The 19,500-nt window shown below is 34.7% G+C and overlaps 1 protein-coding gene across 4 annotated transcripts in view; it reads right to left on the bottom strand.

Moving 5' to 3' along the window:
- Window positions 1-14,379, bottom strand: part of LOC124364160 (thioredoxin-related transmembrane protein 1-like) — a 28,151-nt gene extending 13,772 nt beyond the window's left edge. For 2 of the 4 annotated variants that reach the window (XM_046819410.1, XM_046819409.1), the window contains exons 1-2: window positions 14,117-14,379; window positions 1,246-1,407 (exon numbers count right to left, since the gene is read on the bottom strand). In XM_046819410.1, the coding sequence (XP_046675366.1) occupies window positions 1,246-1,407; window positions 14,117-14,262 (308 nt within the window). In that variant the 5' untranslated portion in view covers window positions 14,263-14,379. The remainder of the gene's footprint in view (window positions 1-1,245; window positions 1,408-14,116) is intronic. The other 2 variants (XM_046819412.1, XM_046819413.1) reach the window with 2 other exon arrangements.
- Window positions 14,380-19,500: the final 5,121 nt, after the last annotated feature.

Raw genomic sequence — 19,500 nt, forward strand, 5'->3', positions numbered from 1 at the left:
ACCCAACATTCATAAGCTGTAACATAGTCCATTTTAATTCTTGCTGACTTTTGGTGATATTGAACAAGCATTTATAAACTAACCCAAAGAAAAATTACCAGTAGAAGATAAAATAACACGCAATGGTACTTTTCTGTAGATGTTAAAAACAATCGCCTCGAATCACCCCACCCTGGTGCTACAACAGGTACAATCAACAGAAATTGGTAAAATCCACTTTAGCATCAAACAGCATTTTCTTTAACGTCTTGTGAAATAATCTATTCACAGTGATATTGGCATTGCTTATCAAATGGTTTGATATTGGCCCTCGTAATTCTTAAAATTCAAGATTTGATGGATTTAAGAACAGCAAAAACTATCTATTTTGGCTACTTTGAATCTGTGATGAGACACTGAATCGTTTACTGTGGTAGTTCATCATTTATCAATCAGGTTTTCAAAACTCAAAAGTGAGTGATCCGAATTCTAGGAAATTTAATAGTCAATCATGTAGAGGCCAATTATTTAAACTTCAAATTTTGACAGTGAGAAGTATTTACATATTGGAAGTTTTCACTGAAACTTACAAAAGAATACAGTTCAATCCTTTGAACTCCCATCATAACTACACAATACATAATACTCATGACCTGTGTCTAAACACAGAACGACCTATTTGAAAACATCTTTTTCTTACTACAGTCAGCATTTATTTAATAAACTACTTTTACCATGAAAGGAGAGTGTGTTAACTTCACTAACTCTAAAACATGCACTTAATACAAAACTAAAACACAACACTAATTATTAAAACTGAACTACAGAATACAGGTAAAAATACATCTGCAATCGTCGAGCAACCACCTACGACTTCAGTAGGACGCACAACATGGTGATTGTGATTCCTGACTTAGTCGTGTCACAACGCTTTGGTATGATTAGTTTATTTTAGCCTAATTTGTAATTATGTGTTAGGTTAGTTATTTACCTGAAGAAGAGATCACATTGCAGATCTCGAAACGTAGTGTTACTGATTTTTTTTGTTTCACTAAACAATGGTAAATGTCCTGTTTCCTTCAATATCAACTGCTAAGTACATATAATACAAACAATACATTCACAATTTATGTTTGCAATGTTATTAAAACATTCAGGCATCCCTAGTATACTGAACTCTATTCTTAAGTAATAATGAATGATGTATTATAATTTTTGTATAGCCATAAATAAAAGAAAAGAAAATTTCTCAAGAAAAAGACTTACTGGAATATGGTCGGTAAGGCGGTGACCATGAAGCGGCCACTGAGGCCGGGCGAGGCCGTCACATCCACCTGGCCCACCTTGATGTTCAAGTCTTTACTCCACCCTGAGAACTCCTCCCAAGAGGACTGCAGAGCTTTGCAAGCCGGACACCATGGTGCATAACTGCAAGCCACAATATACAGTTTAAAAGTAATTTGAACCCAGCAGGGATCACTTCTGGCTGGTTTATACCTTCCAATTGAACCTACCACTGGACACAGCAAAAACGGATGTGTCACTTAAATCTGGGCAACCTTATAAATGTTTAGGAGCGGCACATCACTAACCGCAAATGTCGAGATTCTGTATTGCAAGGGTAATTCGATAGGTCTAGTCTACTGCGGGAGATGATTGTTGGAGTTGGTGGGGTTCTTTCCTAGCCTAGACATAAGGGTGTGCCCTCTGCCTGCTTTGACTGGAGACGCTAGTTCAGAGCTGACTTCCCCTTATTCCAAAGGGACATGACTTGAATTCTTCTTCATGGATCTCAATAAGAACCGGCCCCAACCCCCAATCTTACCCATTCTGAATATCCTGAAGCAGTGCAAAGGTCTATGATTACAACACACATTATTATACAAGGTGTTTGAAAAGTCTGGGTACAGCTTAATATTTTACAAACCATAGCAGATAACATCTATAAACTTTGCACAGTGTCGTATGGCTATGTAAACTATTTTTCCTTGCTATTAACATGACATGCAAACCATGGGGGGACGGCCCACAGAGGAAAACATGGAAATCTTAAATTAAAGCATGGGTCGAGTGATACCTCATTTGAAAGAGCTCACTTAGTAGAGTTGAATGCCGCAAACCGCATCTCAAAAGGTTTATCCAATTAGAAATGGCGAGTTGTTTTAGGTACACATTGTGAAGTACATTATGCGCTGCCATTTCTGACTGGATCGCCGTATTCTGATGCGGTAGGTGGCGTTTCACTCTACTAACCAATGGTTTCAGGTGGCGTTTCACTCTACTAACCAATGGTTTCACTGATTAGTATTTATAAAAAATAATAAAAAATTTAATTCAAAATTTAAGTGGTAAGTTAACTATTTCACCAACAAAGAACAATGGTAGAACTTAATTAATTCATAAACATAAAGATGACGAATTCATTTTAGTTTTATTTATTGTGTTATAAATTTATGACATAATTTGCTAATTAATAAAAAGTCAGTGAAAACACTTTGTCTTGAAATCATATTGTCTTTCAATAAAAGAAATACCACAAAATAATTTGGCTGCCCATTCCCAAAAGTTTTTCAGTTTAATCTTCAAACAAAAAAGTTGTGATACCCTAAAATAGTACAACAAAATGTTTGATCTGCTTCCAATTTTTAAAAGCGTTGTCATTAATCATCAGCATCCCCTTAAACCATACTTAGCTTTGTTCAGGAGGACCAGTAGAACAGTTAAGAATGTTGAAATAAAGCATTGCAACTGTGATAGTTAATTTCAGAGATAAAGAAAAAATAGAACAGATAAAATAGACATGTTTTATTAATCTGCCACATATTTAAAGATGCCACATAGTTAAAGATGGTGCCACAGTGGATTATTCCCAAATTAACCACAGTGCTTCCTCAGATGAATTGTTGAATATAATTTCGACATTGTAACATTATTGCACTCACTAGTTCTCTTTGACAAAAATATATAGACTAAGGTTTAAGTAGTGAAAATAACAAATAACAACGTTCTGGAACATTAGGCTTAAATTTGGAGGAACCATGATTCTCACACGAAGTAATAATACATCGTTCAATATCTCTGATGTGGGTCAAGTGTCCTTTGCTGTGAGTCACTACCGTATTGGGTGTCATCCGCAATCGTACCATCTTTTTATATATGTAAAATACTGTAATATAGTGAACAATAGTGAATGCCTAGGGGGTTTGGGCCCAAAAGAACAATGTTTTTGATTCAAACCCGCTAAAAGTAATTTTATATTGGGCTGATGACGTTTTGATCCAGACATCAAAGGTGACAATGAAAACAGTCTCTCGAGATAGTACCTATCACTAACAGATCTAAATTCAAGAGTCTGATCACTAAGTACCTCAAATTAACATCTTTCGGACACTCAGACAGTCCTTAGTAAGTAAGAAACAAGAAAACTAAGTTTCAAAGTTTTAAAAGTGAGTTGCAGTATAGCTGCTACAATGGAAGGTAAGAAGAGAAAAGAAAACAGTGAGAGTTGACAGTTCTTATCAGAATGGACTGATAAATATTTGTTCAAACTTCAAAATCGAGCTGGCGCCATAACCGTATGTTTGACTTGTCAGCAAACGGTATTTGTTGTCATAAGTGCAAACATTAGACGTTACTTTAAGACCAAACACAAATCTTTTTAAACAAAATTTTCAATTGGCAGCAATTTATGCAAATCAAAAGTTCATTCCTTATGTGATGGAAATTTGACTTCCACTCAAATGTTCAATTAATCTTATCACAGCACAAGAAAAATTAGAAGTCTCTTTGTGCATTTCATGGACTCTCGAAAAACATATGAAAGCTTTAGAATGCACACTGATGCAGAAATAGAAAAATAATGCATGTTGGCAGCAGGGAATACGTTATTTCAGACCAAACAGGACATTGTTGACACAATTAGTCCACTCCAACCTTAAAAAATACTGAATCGAGTAATTAAATAAAATAAGATAAAAGATCGATTTTACTATTTCCCACATACCAGTTAAAACGTGTGGGCTCTAACTGTCTAATTACTCTTAACTTTAACAATGGCTTTATTTCACTGAATATTCATGTTTCTTACTTTCTACCAGACTACCTGACTGCCATACTCCTGAAAGAAATTAAAGTTGACCCAGTAATTTCTCAGAATTACCCATACATAATGACCTAAATACAAACCACCAAGTATCTGATCACACCGAAACAGTTCCTCAATCGCATGACACACATTCTGATTTCAAAATCATAAAATAACTGATTGTTTAAATAAAAAATCAATTACGCCTAATTAATTTCTTGTAAATCCTGAGTGTGTCATACACAGCAAGACATTTACACGGATACATACATTTTTGATACACGCAGAACCAGTTCACAGAGTTAAGTTGAACTTTTATTTAGTTGATGGTTCAGTAATACATATCTTATTGGCAAAAGTATTTTCTTATCATCTCCATCCTGTCCTAAGGTAGATTAATGCTAGATTAATACAGGTCGGACTGCTGCCCCCCCCCTCCACCGCAGTCGCTGTCACACAATCTGTCCAGCCGGCTACTCCTCATATATTTATCACAGCTAATTCATTATAAGCGTGCAAATCATTTGTTATTAGTTGTCTACTACAATAATTCTTTGTTGTATATCAAGGTTTACAAAATAGTTATGTCTCTTTAAAATCTTAAAGTTAAAATAAATATAACCTATTTTAATAAACAAACTATTCGTAAAAAGGCAAATTGTTCTCTAGCAAGTAATACAGCATTTTCAACTATCTTCCATTGCAAAAGAAAAACAATAAAATATGACCATCTATGAGGCCAAGCAGTCTCTTATTCCAAGTGAATAACGTGGAGAAGTCAGACAGATCTTGTCACATCACAGTAACAGAACCCCGACCTGTGTTATAGTCCGGCCTTGGGTAAAAAAACATACCTTTGTCTGAAAGTGATACTCCATTTTTCCAAACACCTATTTGGTGAATTAACATAATTCATGTAGCCCTATAATGATATGACAATTGTTGACTCACCACTGACCTTTGAATGCTCAGATAAGCTATTATCCACAGATAAACACTGTAATATACATAGAAGAAGTTATCGTGCAGAACTAAGCTGGCAATCCATACGCCATACTATCAAAGCTGTAAAGCGACTGTAGTTCTACATTGCACAAATTCTTCTGCCAGCTTTAAATATTATATTACAATGGGTACTAAAATCGAATGGCTTCAGTATAATAAGCGGCCACCAACACAATAGAATCAACTACCAATTAAAAATATCAAAACTATCGAATATACAAACATTTTACCTAGATATTCATAATTAACCATTACCAACTGTTTTTATTTTCCAGAATTATAATAACGTTCAAAATTAATTTAATTCAATAAAGTAAAACCATTTACGAACCGAGTAGGCTAGTGAAATCAGAAAGAAATATGTCGATAAACATGCAATTTAGTATAATAAGCGGCCACCAACACAATAGAATCAACTACCAATTAAAAATATCAAAACTATCGAATATACAAACATTTTACCTATAGATATTCATAATTAACCATTACCAACTGTTTTTATTTTCCAGAATTATAATAACGTTCAAAATTAATTTAATTCAATAAAGTAAAACCATTTACGAACTGAGTAGGCTAGTGAAATTAGAAAGAAATATGTCGATAAACATGCAATTTTGGTCTCAAAATGAATTTTCAAACATTGAACAATGTTTAAAATTGTTACAAGATAATGACCTTGGTGGTGGTCCATTGGAGCGTTTTTTTAAATGATGTTAGACATGTTTACCCTGTAAAGTAATCGTAAGTACTATGCTGCTCAAAGTATAAAGTTTGTTATTTTATTTAACCTAAATACATACATTCTTTTACATATAAAAATATAGCTTCACTATAATACAATTTTAAAAGCCTATAACGTAATTCAGTTAAGACATTATTATTCTAAATTAAATCCAAATAAAATCATATATTTTGATATTTCAGTAACGGCAACAAGATAAAACATGAAACATGAGTAAAAGAAACTTGTTTAAGTTAAAAGTTCTCCCTCACCAGTAAGACTGGACAGCAGTGTTAATTCAGTGTTATTATAATCAGCTGGTTAGAGCTGCTTAAATTAAAACAGCTAATTGTAATGGCTTACAAACAGTGCTGTCATACAGTCCGAGTGGATATTGTTTAGTACTTGGTTTCTTAAAAGCGCATTATCTCCCTTAATTTATCAACCGGTTTTCTTAAACTTGATATCATTTGATTTTCAGACAAATTGTCTAACTGAAATCTAATATTTGAGACTTGTTTACTATATGGCATTTTTAGATATTTACTACAAACAACGAATTTTATCAATGGACTGACAATAAATAGAAATACATTGTTTAAATGTATTTCTATAACCCTTGTTCTTTCATCTTTATGATAATGTAAAAAAGCATATTGGCGATGTACATGCATTCTTTATGTCACAAGAAATCAGCCACGTTTATCCTTGAAAATAGTAAATAGTAAGTAAATGTTACATTGTTATGTTTGTAACATTTTATAAATATATACATAACCAGTTAGTTTTTAATTATCATTAATGTATTACTTTTAAAGTTGTAAAACCAATAGAACTATATTGTTATTTGAAATACCTATTAAGTAATTTGGTTTAAGATTCTGTTATTTTCTGTATTTTTAGATAGCCATGAATATTGAGAATTCAATACTCATGAATATCGATGATTCAATAGTGGTGGTGGCTGCTTATTATACTGCAACCAATGAGTTAATATACTATAAATACTATTAACCCTTCCCACGTCGTTGACGGATATATTAGAATGCTAGACTTTGACCGAAACACCAAATATAGTTATATCCAATATTATAGATTATGCCTCATGAGATTTTTAGTTCACAAAAGGCCTTATCGAGATTGACAAGTATTTATAAAGAACCTTCTCAGTGTAGCAGAGAGAGAGAGAGAAGACTGCCTGCTCGTCAGTTTTGCGTCCCCTACAGAGCCATAACCAAACATATCCGTGGCATGTATTACTGCTATCTTGGTTGTCACGAGTGCGTGTCTACTACGTATCTCGTTATTATTCCTCATCATGTGGTAGTGTTGTGATTAGTTCGAAATATTTCTCTTGCTTTATAGTAAAATGTAATTAAACTGAAAAGCTTAATTACTTTTTACAATGAAATTGAAATTTATTTTAAATAAACAGTTTTGTAAATAGGCTATTTATTTTTTTATCCATAAATACGCTAATTGTAAGTAAAAATGCCCTGTTTTATACTTTTTTTTACCTTATATAAGTTAGTTATTAAAAAAATAGCTTTGACTAAGTTGCCGCACCTAAAGCCACCGAGACAATGCTATATTTCGTTGGAGTTTGGCGTTTCTGCAAATTGTGTGGTGGACTGGTATTCTTTCTGCCGTGAAGTGTATTTTACCACATTCCAACGACGTCGAAGAAAATTGGCGGTCCTCTGACAGTCGTTGAAAATTGATGAGGCTAAATTTGGAAGGAGAAAGTACAATCGCGGCAGAAGAATTCAGGGACAGTGGGTTTTTGGGGGAATCGAAAGGCAGAGCAGAGATTCCTTCCTTGTTCCTGTTGAACAACGCGATAGGGACACTCTGCTCAACATAATTAAACAATGGGTTCTGCTAGGTACGACAATTGTTAGTGACTGTTGAAGAGCCTACAACTGTCTCGGTGACGAGGGATTTAGGCACCTATCCGTGAAGCATTCAATTAATTTTGTTGACCCTGACACCGGTGCACATACGAACACCATTGAGAGACACTGGAGAGAAGTCAGGTCCAACATCCCTCGGTATGGTGTCCAGAGTGACCATTTTGTCGGGTACCTGGAGGGTCATTCCACATCAATTCAACCAGAAAAAAATAATTTTTTCACCAAACACCTCAGATTTTTATGAAACTTGGTACATTTGTTCTATATTATAGAGATTAATAACACCACCAAATTTTAAATTTTTATCTCACATACTTTTTTAGTTATGGCACTTTAAAGTTTGGTCGTTTCTCAGTTTCCGAGCATTGGATAGTGCCCAGTAAAACGTGTATTAGGATAGAAAAAAAAATTCTCATTCACTTATTTGGCACCCAATCTTGGTGAAATTTTCAAGGTAGGTTTATATAAGTATAAGGAAGTTAAAAAAATATATAACATAACCCTAAGCTAAGCATAAAATATTATAAAAAAAATATTTTTTGAACTTTTTACAATTTAAAAAACGGGAACATGGCTCAGCGTAAAATTAAATATCTCAAAAAGGGAATGAGATAATCAAGAATTTTTTCCCCCCTAAATTATCTATATGAAGTGGGCTTTAATTTAATAAAATAAAAGTTTTGTGTATTTTCTTCCTTCTATTAACTAAGGCCATTGCAAGTTACAATATATTAATTACAATCAAAGCGAGGTTGTACCAGTCTCAATGGCTACAGATTGTTAATGAAAATTAAATAAAATTTTTAATAATTTTAATTTAACATTTTAATAATTATAATGTTCTATATAAACATTATAATTATTATAATATTTATATAGAAGCTTACTTAGGTAAAGCTTATATAGAAGTACTGTACCTAAGTTCAATGTCAACATTCATGTTTAAATAGATTAGACTACAGAAATAAACAGGCAGATATTCTACCTCCTAATCTGGGCAAGTTGCAACACGAGGTTTTCATGTCATGACAGGCTGCTTTTCTAGGCAGTGTATCTGACAGTTATGAGCCAGTCTGTTACTAGTGTCCCAAGAGGTAACAGTGTTATAAGCTGTGGTGGTTATAAAGTGGTGTTTACCTTTCTTTGGATTTATGATATTGTGTTAGTGTGTGTGTCTGAGTGTTGAATTGAGTTTTAACTAAGGTGCCAATCTTTAAAAAACCTAATATTAATACAAAGATTAATGATATTCCATATACTTGTATAGATCAAATTTTTGAACTTAATTTTTGAAATTTTCATTGTTTTATGATGCATTTGTAAAGAAGAGAAATTTAACCTGCTTTTAAATCAATTAGAAATGGACAATAAGTGTAGTATAGGGCTATTAAAACTGACAGAATGCCACAAATTAACTTATGTTACAAAAAAAGGGCTAGAAAATGTTAGTGATTTGTCTGAAGAAAATCTCAACTTGATTAAAATAAGAAGTGAATTAGATGATAAGGAAATAATTAACATTTGTTTGCATCATAAGAGTTTATTTTTGACCAAGTACGAATTCCTCCAAAAAGTCTGTTGTGATCCTTTTAAAAAACATAAGAAACCCATTAAAAATGGCTTAAGAGTTGTAAGTATTCAGCAAAGTCAGGCCTGTATCACAAAAGGTTTAAAGGTAAAACCAGGGGAAAAGTTGTGCACCAATTGCTCTAAAAATATATTCTCTACTCCAAATGACTGTGAAGAAGAATCACATGATGATGATCTTTTTACACTGCCGACTGAAACTGAAACTCAGTTACAAAAAGAAGAGGCTATTGATTCTCTAAATTCCTCTTTAACGGATATTGGTTGTTCACCTCTTAAATTACATGCGTTGAATGAAAACTCCAAAATTGGTTATGCACAAAATAAATTAGAAAAACTGCATCAAAATGTAAAAAAGAAAATTGAAACAGTTTTAGATGTTCAGTTGCCACCAAAAATACCTAAATTGCAAAAAACAGCTGAACAAAAAGCAGATGAAATGGACCTGCTTGTTGAGAATATAAAAAGTGAAGTAAATAAACTTTCATCAAAAAATAAAATACAACTATTAACGATTCCAGCATCACTGAATTGGTCGAGAACAAAAATCAAAGATGCCTTTGAAGTGTCTGATTATTCTGCTAGACAGGCACAAAAATTGTACAAAGAAAAAGGACTTTTGGCTGAACCTGAACCAAGAAGAGGAAAGAAACTCAGTCCTGAAGTTGTGGAGTTGGTCACAAATTTTTATCAAAGCGACGAGCAATCAAGAGTTTTGCCAGGTATGAAAGATGTAGTAAGCCTGGGAAAGAAAAAATATGAGAAGAAAAGATTAATTTTAAGTAACCTCAATGAAATATTTGCAAACTTCAAAAGGGAACATCCTGACATAAAAATAGGGTTCTCCAAGTTTTGTACTCTTCGTCCCAAATGGTGTGTTCTGGCTGGTGCTAGTGGAACACACTCTGTTTGTGTGTGTACTATTCATCAAAATGTGTTGCTCTTAATACATGCAGCACAACTGGAAGAGAGTCACAAAGATCTACAAAATCTTCTTTTATGTGAAAATCCAACTCAAAACTGCATGTTAAGGCGATGTGAAACATGTCCCTCAAAAGACAATCTGACAACATTCTTACAAGCAAAGTTTGAAAACTATGAAGAAGATGATAGAATAGAATTCAAACAGTGGGTAGCTACAGACAGGACACAGATGATAACACAAACTTCAACTATTGATGAATTTGTTGACGAGTTGGCAACAAAAATAGAAAAACTGATCCCTCATTCTTATATTGCAAAAAGCCAGTCCAGCTATTTTAAAAGCTTAAAGGATAACTGTGCGCCAAACGAAGCCATTATATCAATGGACTTTAGTGAGAATTTCTCATTTGTGATTCAAGATGAGGTGCAGGGTTATCATTGGACCTCAGACTCCTGTACTGTTCATCCAGTAATTATTAACATGTGTGTTGACGAGGAAAAAATAGTCTCATCACATTGTGTAATCTCCGATGACTTAAATCATGATGTTTGTATGGTTTATAAAATACAAGAAACCCTGTTAGAGTATGTCAAGGAAAATTATCCCAATGTCACGGATGTTCACTATTACAGTGACGGTTGCGCCGGACAGTACAAGAACAAATACAACTTCATGAACCTTTCACTTCATGAAAAAGACTTCAAAATTAAAGGCCAATGGTCTTTCTTTGCTACAAGCCACGGCAAAACTGAATGTGACGGTATTGGGGGAACTGTTAAAAGGTTGGCGAGAAAAGCAAGTCTTCAAAGGCCTCTTCAAGATCAAATACTAACAGTAGCTACCTTTTACGAGTTTTGTAAATCAAACATATCCAAAATAAATTTCCATTTCATTTCAAAAGAATCAGCAGATGATGTTCGCCGACAGCTTGAAACACGTTTTGAAAACCTTAATACTCTTCCAGGTACCAGAAGTTTTCACAACTTTAGACCCTTGGACTCTTCAGGAACATTAGAAGCAAGGCGAATTAGTACTGATGAACATCCTAGCCTAACGTACAATTTAAGGAGAGGGTTGGCCTTAAATGTAAGAGAAGAAGATTTGTACCCCTCACGCTACATTGCTTGTAAATACGACAATCTTTGGTTCTTTGGGATAATAACAAATGTTGCCAAGGAAGATGGAGACGCTACAGTAAAATTTCTTCATCCAGCAGGACCATCCCCCTCATTTTACTGGCCAAAACGAGATGATATATGTGATGTGCCGATTCCACACATCCTTGCAGTGGTTGAGCCTCCACACACCTCGACTGGAAGAACATATCAATTCTCACCAGAGTGCATAAAATTAATTGAAAAGCTAATGGTTCATTAACTTTCAAAGCCTTAAAATAAGTACAGTGAAAGGGTGAATTATGATTTCCAAACATAAAAATGTAATTTATCCTTGTTTAACAAGCTATACCCATTTATTGAAACCAGGTGAACTTCACATTGCTCGTAAGTAATATAATGTCACTTTCAATGGTATCAATAAATAGAAGGAAGAAAATACACAAAACTTTTATTTTATTAAATTAAAGCCCACTTCATATAGATAATTTAGGGGGGAAAAATTCTTGATTATCTCATTCCCTTTTTGAGATATTTAATTTTACGCTGAGCCATGTTCCCGTTTTTTAAATTGTAAAAAGTTCAAAAAATATTTGTTTTATAATATTTTATGCTTAGCTTAGGGTTATGTTATATATTTTTTTAACTTCCTTATACTTATATAAACCTACCTTAAAAATTTCACCAAGATTGGGTGCCAAATAAGTGAATGAGAATTTTTTTTTTCTATCCTAATACACGTTTTACTGGGCACTATCCAATGCTCGGAAACTGAGAAACGACCAAACTTTAAAGTGCCATAACTAAAAAAGTATGTGAGATAAAAATTTAAAATTTGGTGGTGTTATTAATCTCTATATATAGAACAAATGTACCAAGTTTCATAAAAATCTGAGGTGTTTGGTGAAATGACCTGGTTGAATTGACATGGAATGACCCTGGCAGAATTCCTTTTCAAGGCAAAATATCCCCACCCACATACCAGGCTCCACCACTTTTTTGTTGCTACTGTTCAGCTATATACGCCAACACACTAATGGCAAGTGTTCTCTGTTAATATCCATTTATATATTTATATTAGTTTTTCATGATTTATTATGTTTTTCACTTTACATAATTGCCTTTTTTGCATTACATTTCAATTTATATTTCTGATCAGCCCCTCTAAAATTTGATATTTTACTGATAGGTACTATCTCGAGGGATGTTTTTCTTTCGTTGAATCAGCGCGGGCTTCGGCAGCACCAGGCACTTGTCTCATTTCGCACTGGCAGTAAACCGACACTTGATTTTCTTTCGTTTCGGTGCAGGCGTATAGTACTTTCCACACCGAAAATGGAAGTCCCAAAATTCGTTTACAACCAATTCGTTGCCACACTTTCTATTACCACAACGCCTAATCCGGTTATAGCCCCGTGGTTTACATAAAATTGTAAAACTCCATACTCGTCTTTGCAAATTGCTTCCACGTGAGATACCGAACATCCAACACAAAGGTGTGCCATTAACCACAAAGGTGTGCCATTAACCACAATGGTGTGCCATTACCATTACTGAAATAGGAGGTTAAGAATAGACGCGGAGGAACAACAGGTAGTTCAAAATGGCATCTCTTCTTTATTTAAGAAGGTGCGGAGTAATACCAAACTGTCAAATATGGATAGTGTTGCCAGAGGTACGATAATTATCGTAAAGGTACGATAATTTCATTGATTTTATGCACCGGTAAGATACACGATGGGTAGTTATTATCGTACCATGAAAGATTTTTGACAAATTTATACAAATAACAAACCAAAAGTTAATTATAACATAATTTATTGTACGAACATAACATACTTTTTCATTAAATGTGTTTGGTACGATTATTTTATATGAAAGTACGATAATTTCTCGTTGTTGGTATGGTAATCGGTTTTTAAAATCTGGCTATACTGAGTTTGAGCAGGCGCGGAGTTATAGGAAACTGTCAAAAACGGAGTTTTCAAAGGATTTAAAAAAATCGTAGCTCCTTTGATTTTCGTTGCCGACGAATCTTTCTTCAATATTGTTTTCAGGAAAAATTGTAGTTTTCAGGACAAAAAAATTAACATACCTTTCCATGGTCACGTTAATGTAAATTGATAACGAGGTTTTAGATCATTACAGCTAGTGGCTAATGTAAACATTACCTGCTTTCAAGAATATAGCAAAACAAATTTTGGGAGGTCAACACAACTGTTTTTCCGTAGTGGGCAGAAAGTAAGGCAAGTGCAGTTAACCCCTCATTCCCCATTTTCTTCCTTAAAATGTTCTTGACCTGTTTCAATGTTGAGAACCATGCTTCATCAGACATGCCAGTAGGCCTAGTACTGAATTATATAAATAACAATGATAGTTTGCTAAAAAGATAGTTGCAAATTTTCAAAAAGGGTCTGGACTACTTGGACCACCTCACAGACTACATACTTGCCTGCTTTGTTAATAAAGAGTAAGCTGAGAATGTCAAAAGTAATATGTCTACATGATTTTTACACCCAAACCTGATTCTTGTTTATGGAAACTTGCCTTTGAGAAATTTCTTGGCAAATAGCCTAGCCTACCCAAAGCTGATAAATCTGTTCCCAGGATTTAAGCCAATAAAAGTTTCATATCATATTAAAACTAACCTAAAATGAGTCGGTTTACTAAATAATGTGAACCTTTCTTAAAATACAAATATTTGTCTAACATAGGTGAGGTTGATCATCAGGTTGTTGACCGGCTACACCTCAACAAAAATCATACTGAATCAATTAATTTACTCACAATTCAACCATCCATTCTCCATTCAGCATTAAATCCCAGTTGTCTTCATTTAAACTCATTAATTGAGATTTGCTTTCTATGCATATTAAAAAATAACTTACAAGAATTAATACTTTAAATAAACAACACCACATGAACGACGCCATATTTACCACAACCTCAATTAATTACTGTAGAAGGAGAAGGAAACTGACGAATTGAAAGAAGAATATCTAGTCAACTTTAGTTTTATCTAAGCAAGCAAGCACCAGCCATCTGGACTCTGGAGGTTGAACCGTCAGTAAACCTACTTGGTATTGCCCTAACCAAAGAGGAAAACTAAAAGCATTTTACAATAAATAAATACACATATATTTGTTGCATTCTCAATACAATATTAATTTGTAAAAGTTAAATAGAGCTCTCTTTATTATATCACTAAAATATGCTCAGTTCCAGAAATCAACGAAAATAAATCTATACTAAAATTTTGAAAGACTGATATTCATGCAACATTATTTTAGTGATACTGTGATATTACATTCAAATCCATATTTTGCCTAAAGATTGCGTATCAGGGGCCTGGGAAGTGGGAAGGGTAATGAACCGTTTTCACTAGCATCGGTTGTACTTGTATACTGACTTCTAAGCTTTTACGAGTATTTAACAGAGTGGTCGGAAAATTAATTTATATACCCTAATATATTATAGTCTTGTAATTATTGAGGTGTTGTCATATAATCCTTATAACAAAGCACAAAAGTACAGTTATAATACAGAATGATGTAGACCGCAACACCCAATTAACAGACTATCAGATGCCCCTGTAAAATTTGGATGTGCTAGCATTTGCAGGGTGTGGATTTTGAACCAAAGTCACTTTATAACATATGCAAAAATTGGCCTAATTTTCTTTATTATATACTGATTTGATTATTTAATTCTTAAACACTTAGACCTAAGTGTACCACAAGGTCTGGGCTTAGGGGGAAAACAAAATTTAAAGTAAATTTCCTATATGTCGTGTCTAGGTCATACTACTATCTATAGTCAGGCTCAGGAACTTAACAAATGCTCTGTTTTGTCCATTAGGAATGATACAAACTTTTCCAAAAGACGCTCGTTTTTCGAATTCTGATTGGCTGTTTTTAGTTGGGTTTGGGACCAAATAATTTTTACTGTTCCATTAATTTGTTTGTTATGATTAGGGCAACATAACATGCCACCGCCTAATCATCTGATGTTTGTTCATTCAATAGTAGAATTATATCATCGTTCACAATGGGGGTTCAGAATTCACTCAAATACGGTAGCATGTTGTTAATAAATAAATTGAATAACTACAACCTTAGGGCTCTACTTTGAACTAGGAAAGGTTTTGGTTGTATATCTTAAGTGATTTCTTTATGGGTATGCTTCAACTAATTGTAGGCCCTCCAATTAGCTTTCAAACTATTTCTTTGTAGTGTTATGTTCAATCATACGTATCAATTTAACAAAGACAAGTTAATAATTTAAGCAGTTCAAAGCCTTACTTAGATCAGCCAGAAATATCTTTGATAAATTAAAAGCCTCTAAATAGCCAAAAGTGGTGTCATTTAGCATTGGTGGAATTGATGATTTTCCAGTGGTAAAACCATGCTGACCATCATTAAACAGGTTATTTTGGCACAACTCCTTAGGGTGCGGCCTCATAGCGCCACAGCTCACAGCGCCACAACAAATGTGTGGCGCTATGAGCTGTGGCGCTGTGAGCACTCCGGCCAAATGTGTGGCGCTATGACCTGTGGCGCTATGAGCTGTGGCGCTGTGAGCATGGATCCGATTATTTATTCGGTTGTGTTGGCGCTGTGAGCACTCGACCAAATCTGTGGCGCTGTGAGCCTGGATACGATTATTTATTCGGTTGTGTTAGCGCTGTGAGCACTCGGGCCAATTCACGAGCTCCTCACGTGTGGAATTTAATGGGGTGATCAACCGAGGCGGAGAGAAAGAGTGGGGACAGAGCCGAGCAGAGCCGAGCAGTACCGATAAATCCCGAAAATTCCTGACAAACTCTGTACATGCGGCTGATAGCGACCTCAGTTCGGAACGGTTCTGATTTCTATTATCTTACGAATTAATGAGTCGTTTTATATCCGAATTAATGAGTCGTTTTATATCCGAACATATCTGCAAAACATAGAAATTATATCGAATTAATTATATTAATATAGAACTTTCTTTATAACTCCAAAGACACTTCACACGAACATATCTGCAAAACATAGAAATTATATCGAATTAATTATATTAATATTGAACTTTCTTTATAACTCCAAAGACACTTTACAAAATGTGAGATGGTGCACAACGAATAAAATGTCATAATCTTTTTGTGCTATTGGAATATATTCAAATTAATAGGGCAAAAGCAACATATTATAATGTGGAGTCCTTAATTGGTAGTAAATAAATTAATAATTACACTACAAAATCTGTAATAAGAGTTATGTAATAGCTGTAATAAACTAAGGGTATTAAAAAAGATTAAAAAAGAAACTTGTGTGTGTGTGTGTGTGTGTGTGTGTGTGTGTGTGTGTGTGTGTGTGTGTGTGTGTGTGTGTGTGTGTGTGTGTGTGTGTGTGTGTGTGTGTGTGTGTGTGTGTGTATAGTACACACACCACACCACTGCTACTGTCCGATGAGACGTTCTGAAAATTATTGATTGTTAGTTCTGAGCTATTTATAATTTTGGAGGGAAGACCAGTCCAATTTGGGATGAAACGGAAGTGGCTGCATAGTTGATAAGTCAAGCCAGCGTTTCTACGCCAGGTGCAGGGTTGCAGTGTTGGTTGACTCATATCTCCTTTCTGTGGCATGTCCTTTGATATCTTATCGTATTTTCTTTTGAGAACTTTAGTATTTGAAACACTTTGTTAAGTATTCATATTTTAGTAACCTCAAATTATTACGATCAAATTTTAACTTATAGCAATAGCAATATATTTCTCTGTCTGTTTTATAGCTACGCCACTGAATGTAACGAGGTTACTTTGTTACATTAGACTTCCTTACGTCTTTTTGGGTCTTCCGATACTCCGTTGTATTGGTTTATTTGTATGTAGACAAGAGTAATTGCCTGCCATTAATTACGTTGTAAAATCAAGGTTTAATGAAATAAATTTAATTGCGCTGAGTCCTGCAGCATCCAGCTTTAAAAATGTAATATATATATATATATATATGTTGTTGTACCAAATTACTGAAATGTGTTTAATTCAGAGTAGAAGCTAAAAACACAGTGGTACATTTTAAGAGGCTTGTCACATTGATTGCCTGCAATAATTAAATTGTGCTGCATCCTGCAACATCCAGCTTTGAAAATGTAATTTAAATATATGTATGCTGTACTAAACTACGGAAAGGGGTTTGAAAATACAGTGATACATTTTAATAGGTTTGCCAGGTGCTGAACTAAATTAAATTCAGATGAGTACAGAGCGAGAACGCGCGGACTGCCCATTCCACTATTCTAATTCACGGGCTATCTGTAGTTGGCAGGAGGGGCCCCTCCATCCCCACTCTTTCTCTCCGCCTCGGTTGATCACCCCATTAAATTCCACACGTGAGGAGCTCGTGGCCAATTCTGTGGCGCTATGAGCCAGTCTCTACTTTCTGGTATTGCATAGCGCCACAACCTCCTATTGTTTCAAATTTATTAAATAATAACCTTGGAGGGGGACACTTGATGTAGGGGAAATATTGCTAAAAAAAGTGTTTGTGTGAGTGGCTAAACGAAGCATTATGTTGTGACATTGAGACCCATTCCTTCGTTTCACTTGTAAACAGCATCTAGGTTATGTTGGTATGTGAAATGTATTGGTCTCATTGGCCGTTCCCAGATTTGATCATTACAGAGTTGTAAGCAGTGTGAAACTGGCCATAGATTCCATCCATAAAAAGAACTAATCCGCTGACTTGAATCCTAACCTGGTTCATGAACTACTCCTGACCTAGTTCCTGAACTACAACTAACCTAGTTCCTGAACCAGTTCAATCACTTCAGGATTAAATTATATTATTAAAATTAAATTTTATAATTTAAAAAAAAGAACAAATACAAAAATATCTATAGATTAAACTTAATACATTACTTTGAATGCATGGTCTACTGTATTATATTACTACCCTCATTTTAGACCTCTCCTATTTTTGGACAAATACCAATCTATAGATGGCCATATCTCAAAAACGTACGAGCCAATTTTGATAAAACTTTCTGTACACATTCACTACATGGTCTACTATACTAAAATACAAGCCTCATTCTTAGGCCACGCCTATTTCCGGAGCCACAATAACTTTATAGGCCTAGTGCTGACAAAAACCAATCTATGGACAGCCATATCTCAAAAACGTACGAGCCAATTTTGATAAAACTTTCTGTACACATTCACTCCATGGTCTAGTATACTAAAATACAAGCCTCATTCTTAGGCCACGCCTATTTCCGGAGCCACATCGATTTTACAGGCCTAGTGCTGACAAAAACCAATCTATGGACAGCCATATCTCAAAAACGTACGAGCCGATTTTGATAAAACTTTCTGTACACATTCACTACATGGTCTAGTATACTAAAATACAAGCCTCATTCTTAGGCCACGCCTATTTCTGGAGCCACAATATCTTTATAGGCCAAGTGCTGACAAAAACCAATCTATGGACAGCCATATCTCAAAAACGTACGAGCCAATTTTGATAAAACTTTCTGTACACATTCACTACATGGTCTACTATACTAAAATACAAGCCTCATTCTTAGGCCACGCCTATTTCCGGAGCCACTATAACTTTATAGGCCAAATGCTGACAAAAACCAATCTATGGACAGCCATATCTCAAAAACGTACGAGCCAATTTTGATAAAACTTTCTGTACACATTCACTACATGGTCTACTATACTAAAATACAAGCCTCATTCTTAGGCCACGCCTATTTCCGGAGCCACAATAACTTTATAGGCCTAGTGCTGACAAAAACCAATCTATGGACAGCCATATCTCAAAAACGTACGAGCCAATTTTGATAAAACTTTCTGTACACATTCACTCCATGGTCTAGTATACTAAAATACAAGCCTCATTCTTAGGCCACGCCTATTTCCGGAGCCCCATCGATTTTACAGGCCTAGTGCTGACAAAAAACCAATCTATGGACAGCCATATCTCAAAAACGTACGAGCCGATTTTGATAAAACTTTCTGTACACATTCACTACATGGTCTAGTATACTAAAATACAAGCCTCATTCTTAGGCCACGCCTATTTCTGGAGCCACAATATCTTTATAGGCCAAGTGCTGACAAAAACCAATATATGGACAGCCATATCTCAAAAACGTACGAGCCAATTTTGATAAA

The sequence above is a fragment of the Homalodisca vitripennis genome, chromosome 6, assembly GCF_021130785.1.
Source record: "Homalodisca vitripennis isolate AUS2020 chromosome 6, UT_GWSS_2.1, whole genome shotgun sequence".
Classification (NCBI taxonomy): Eukaryota; Metazoa; Arthropoda; class Insecta; order Hemiptera; family Cicadellidae; genus Homalodisca; species Homalodisca vitripennis.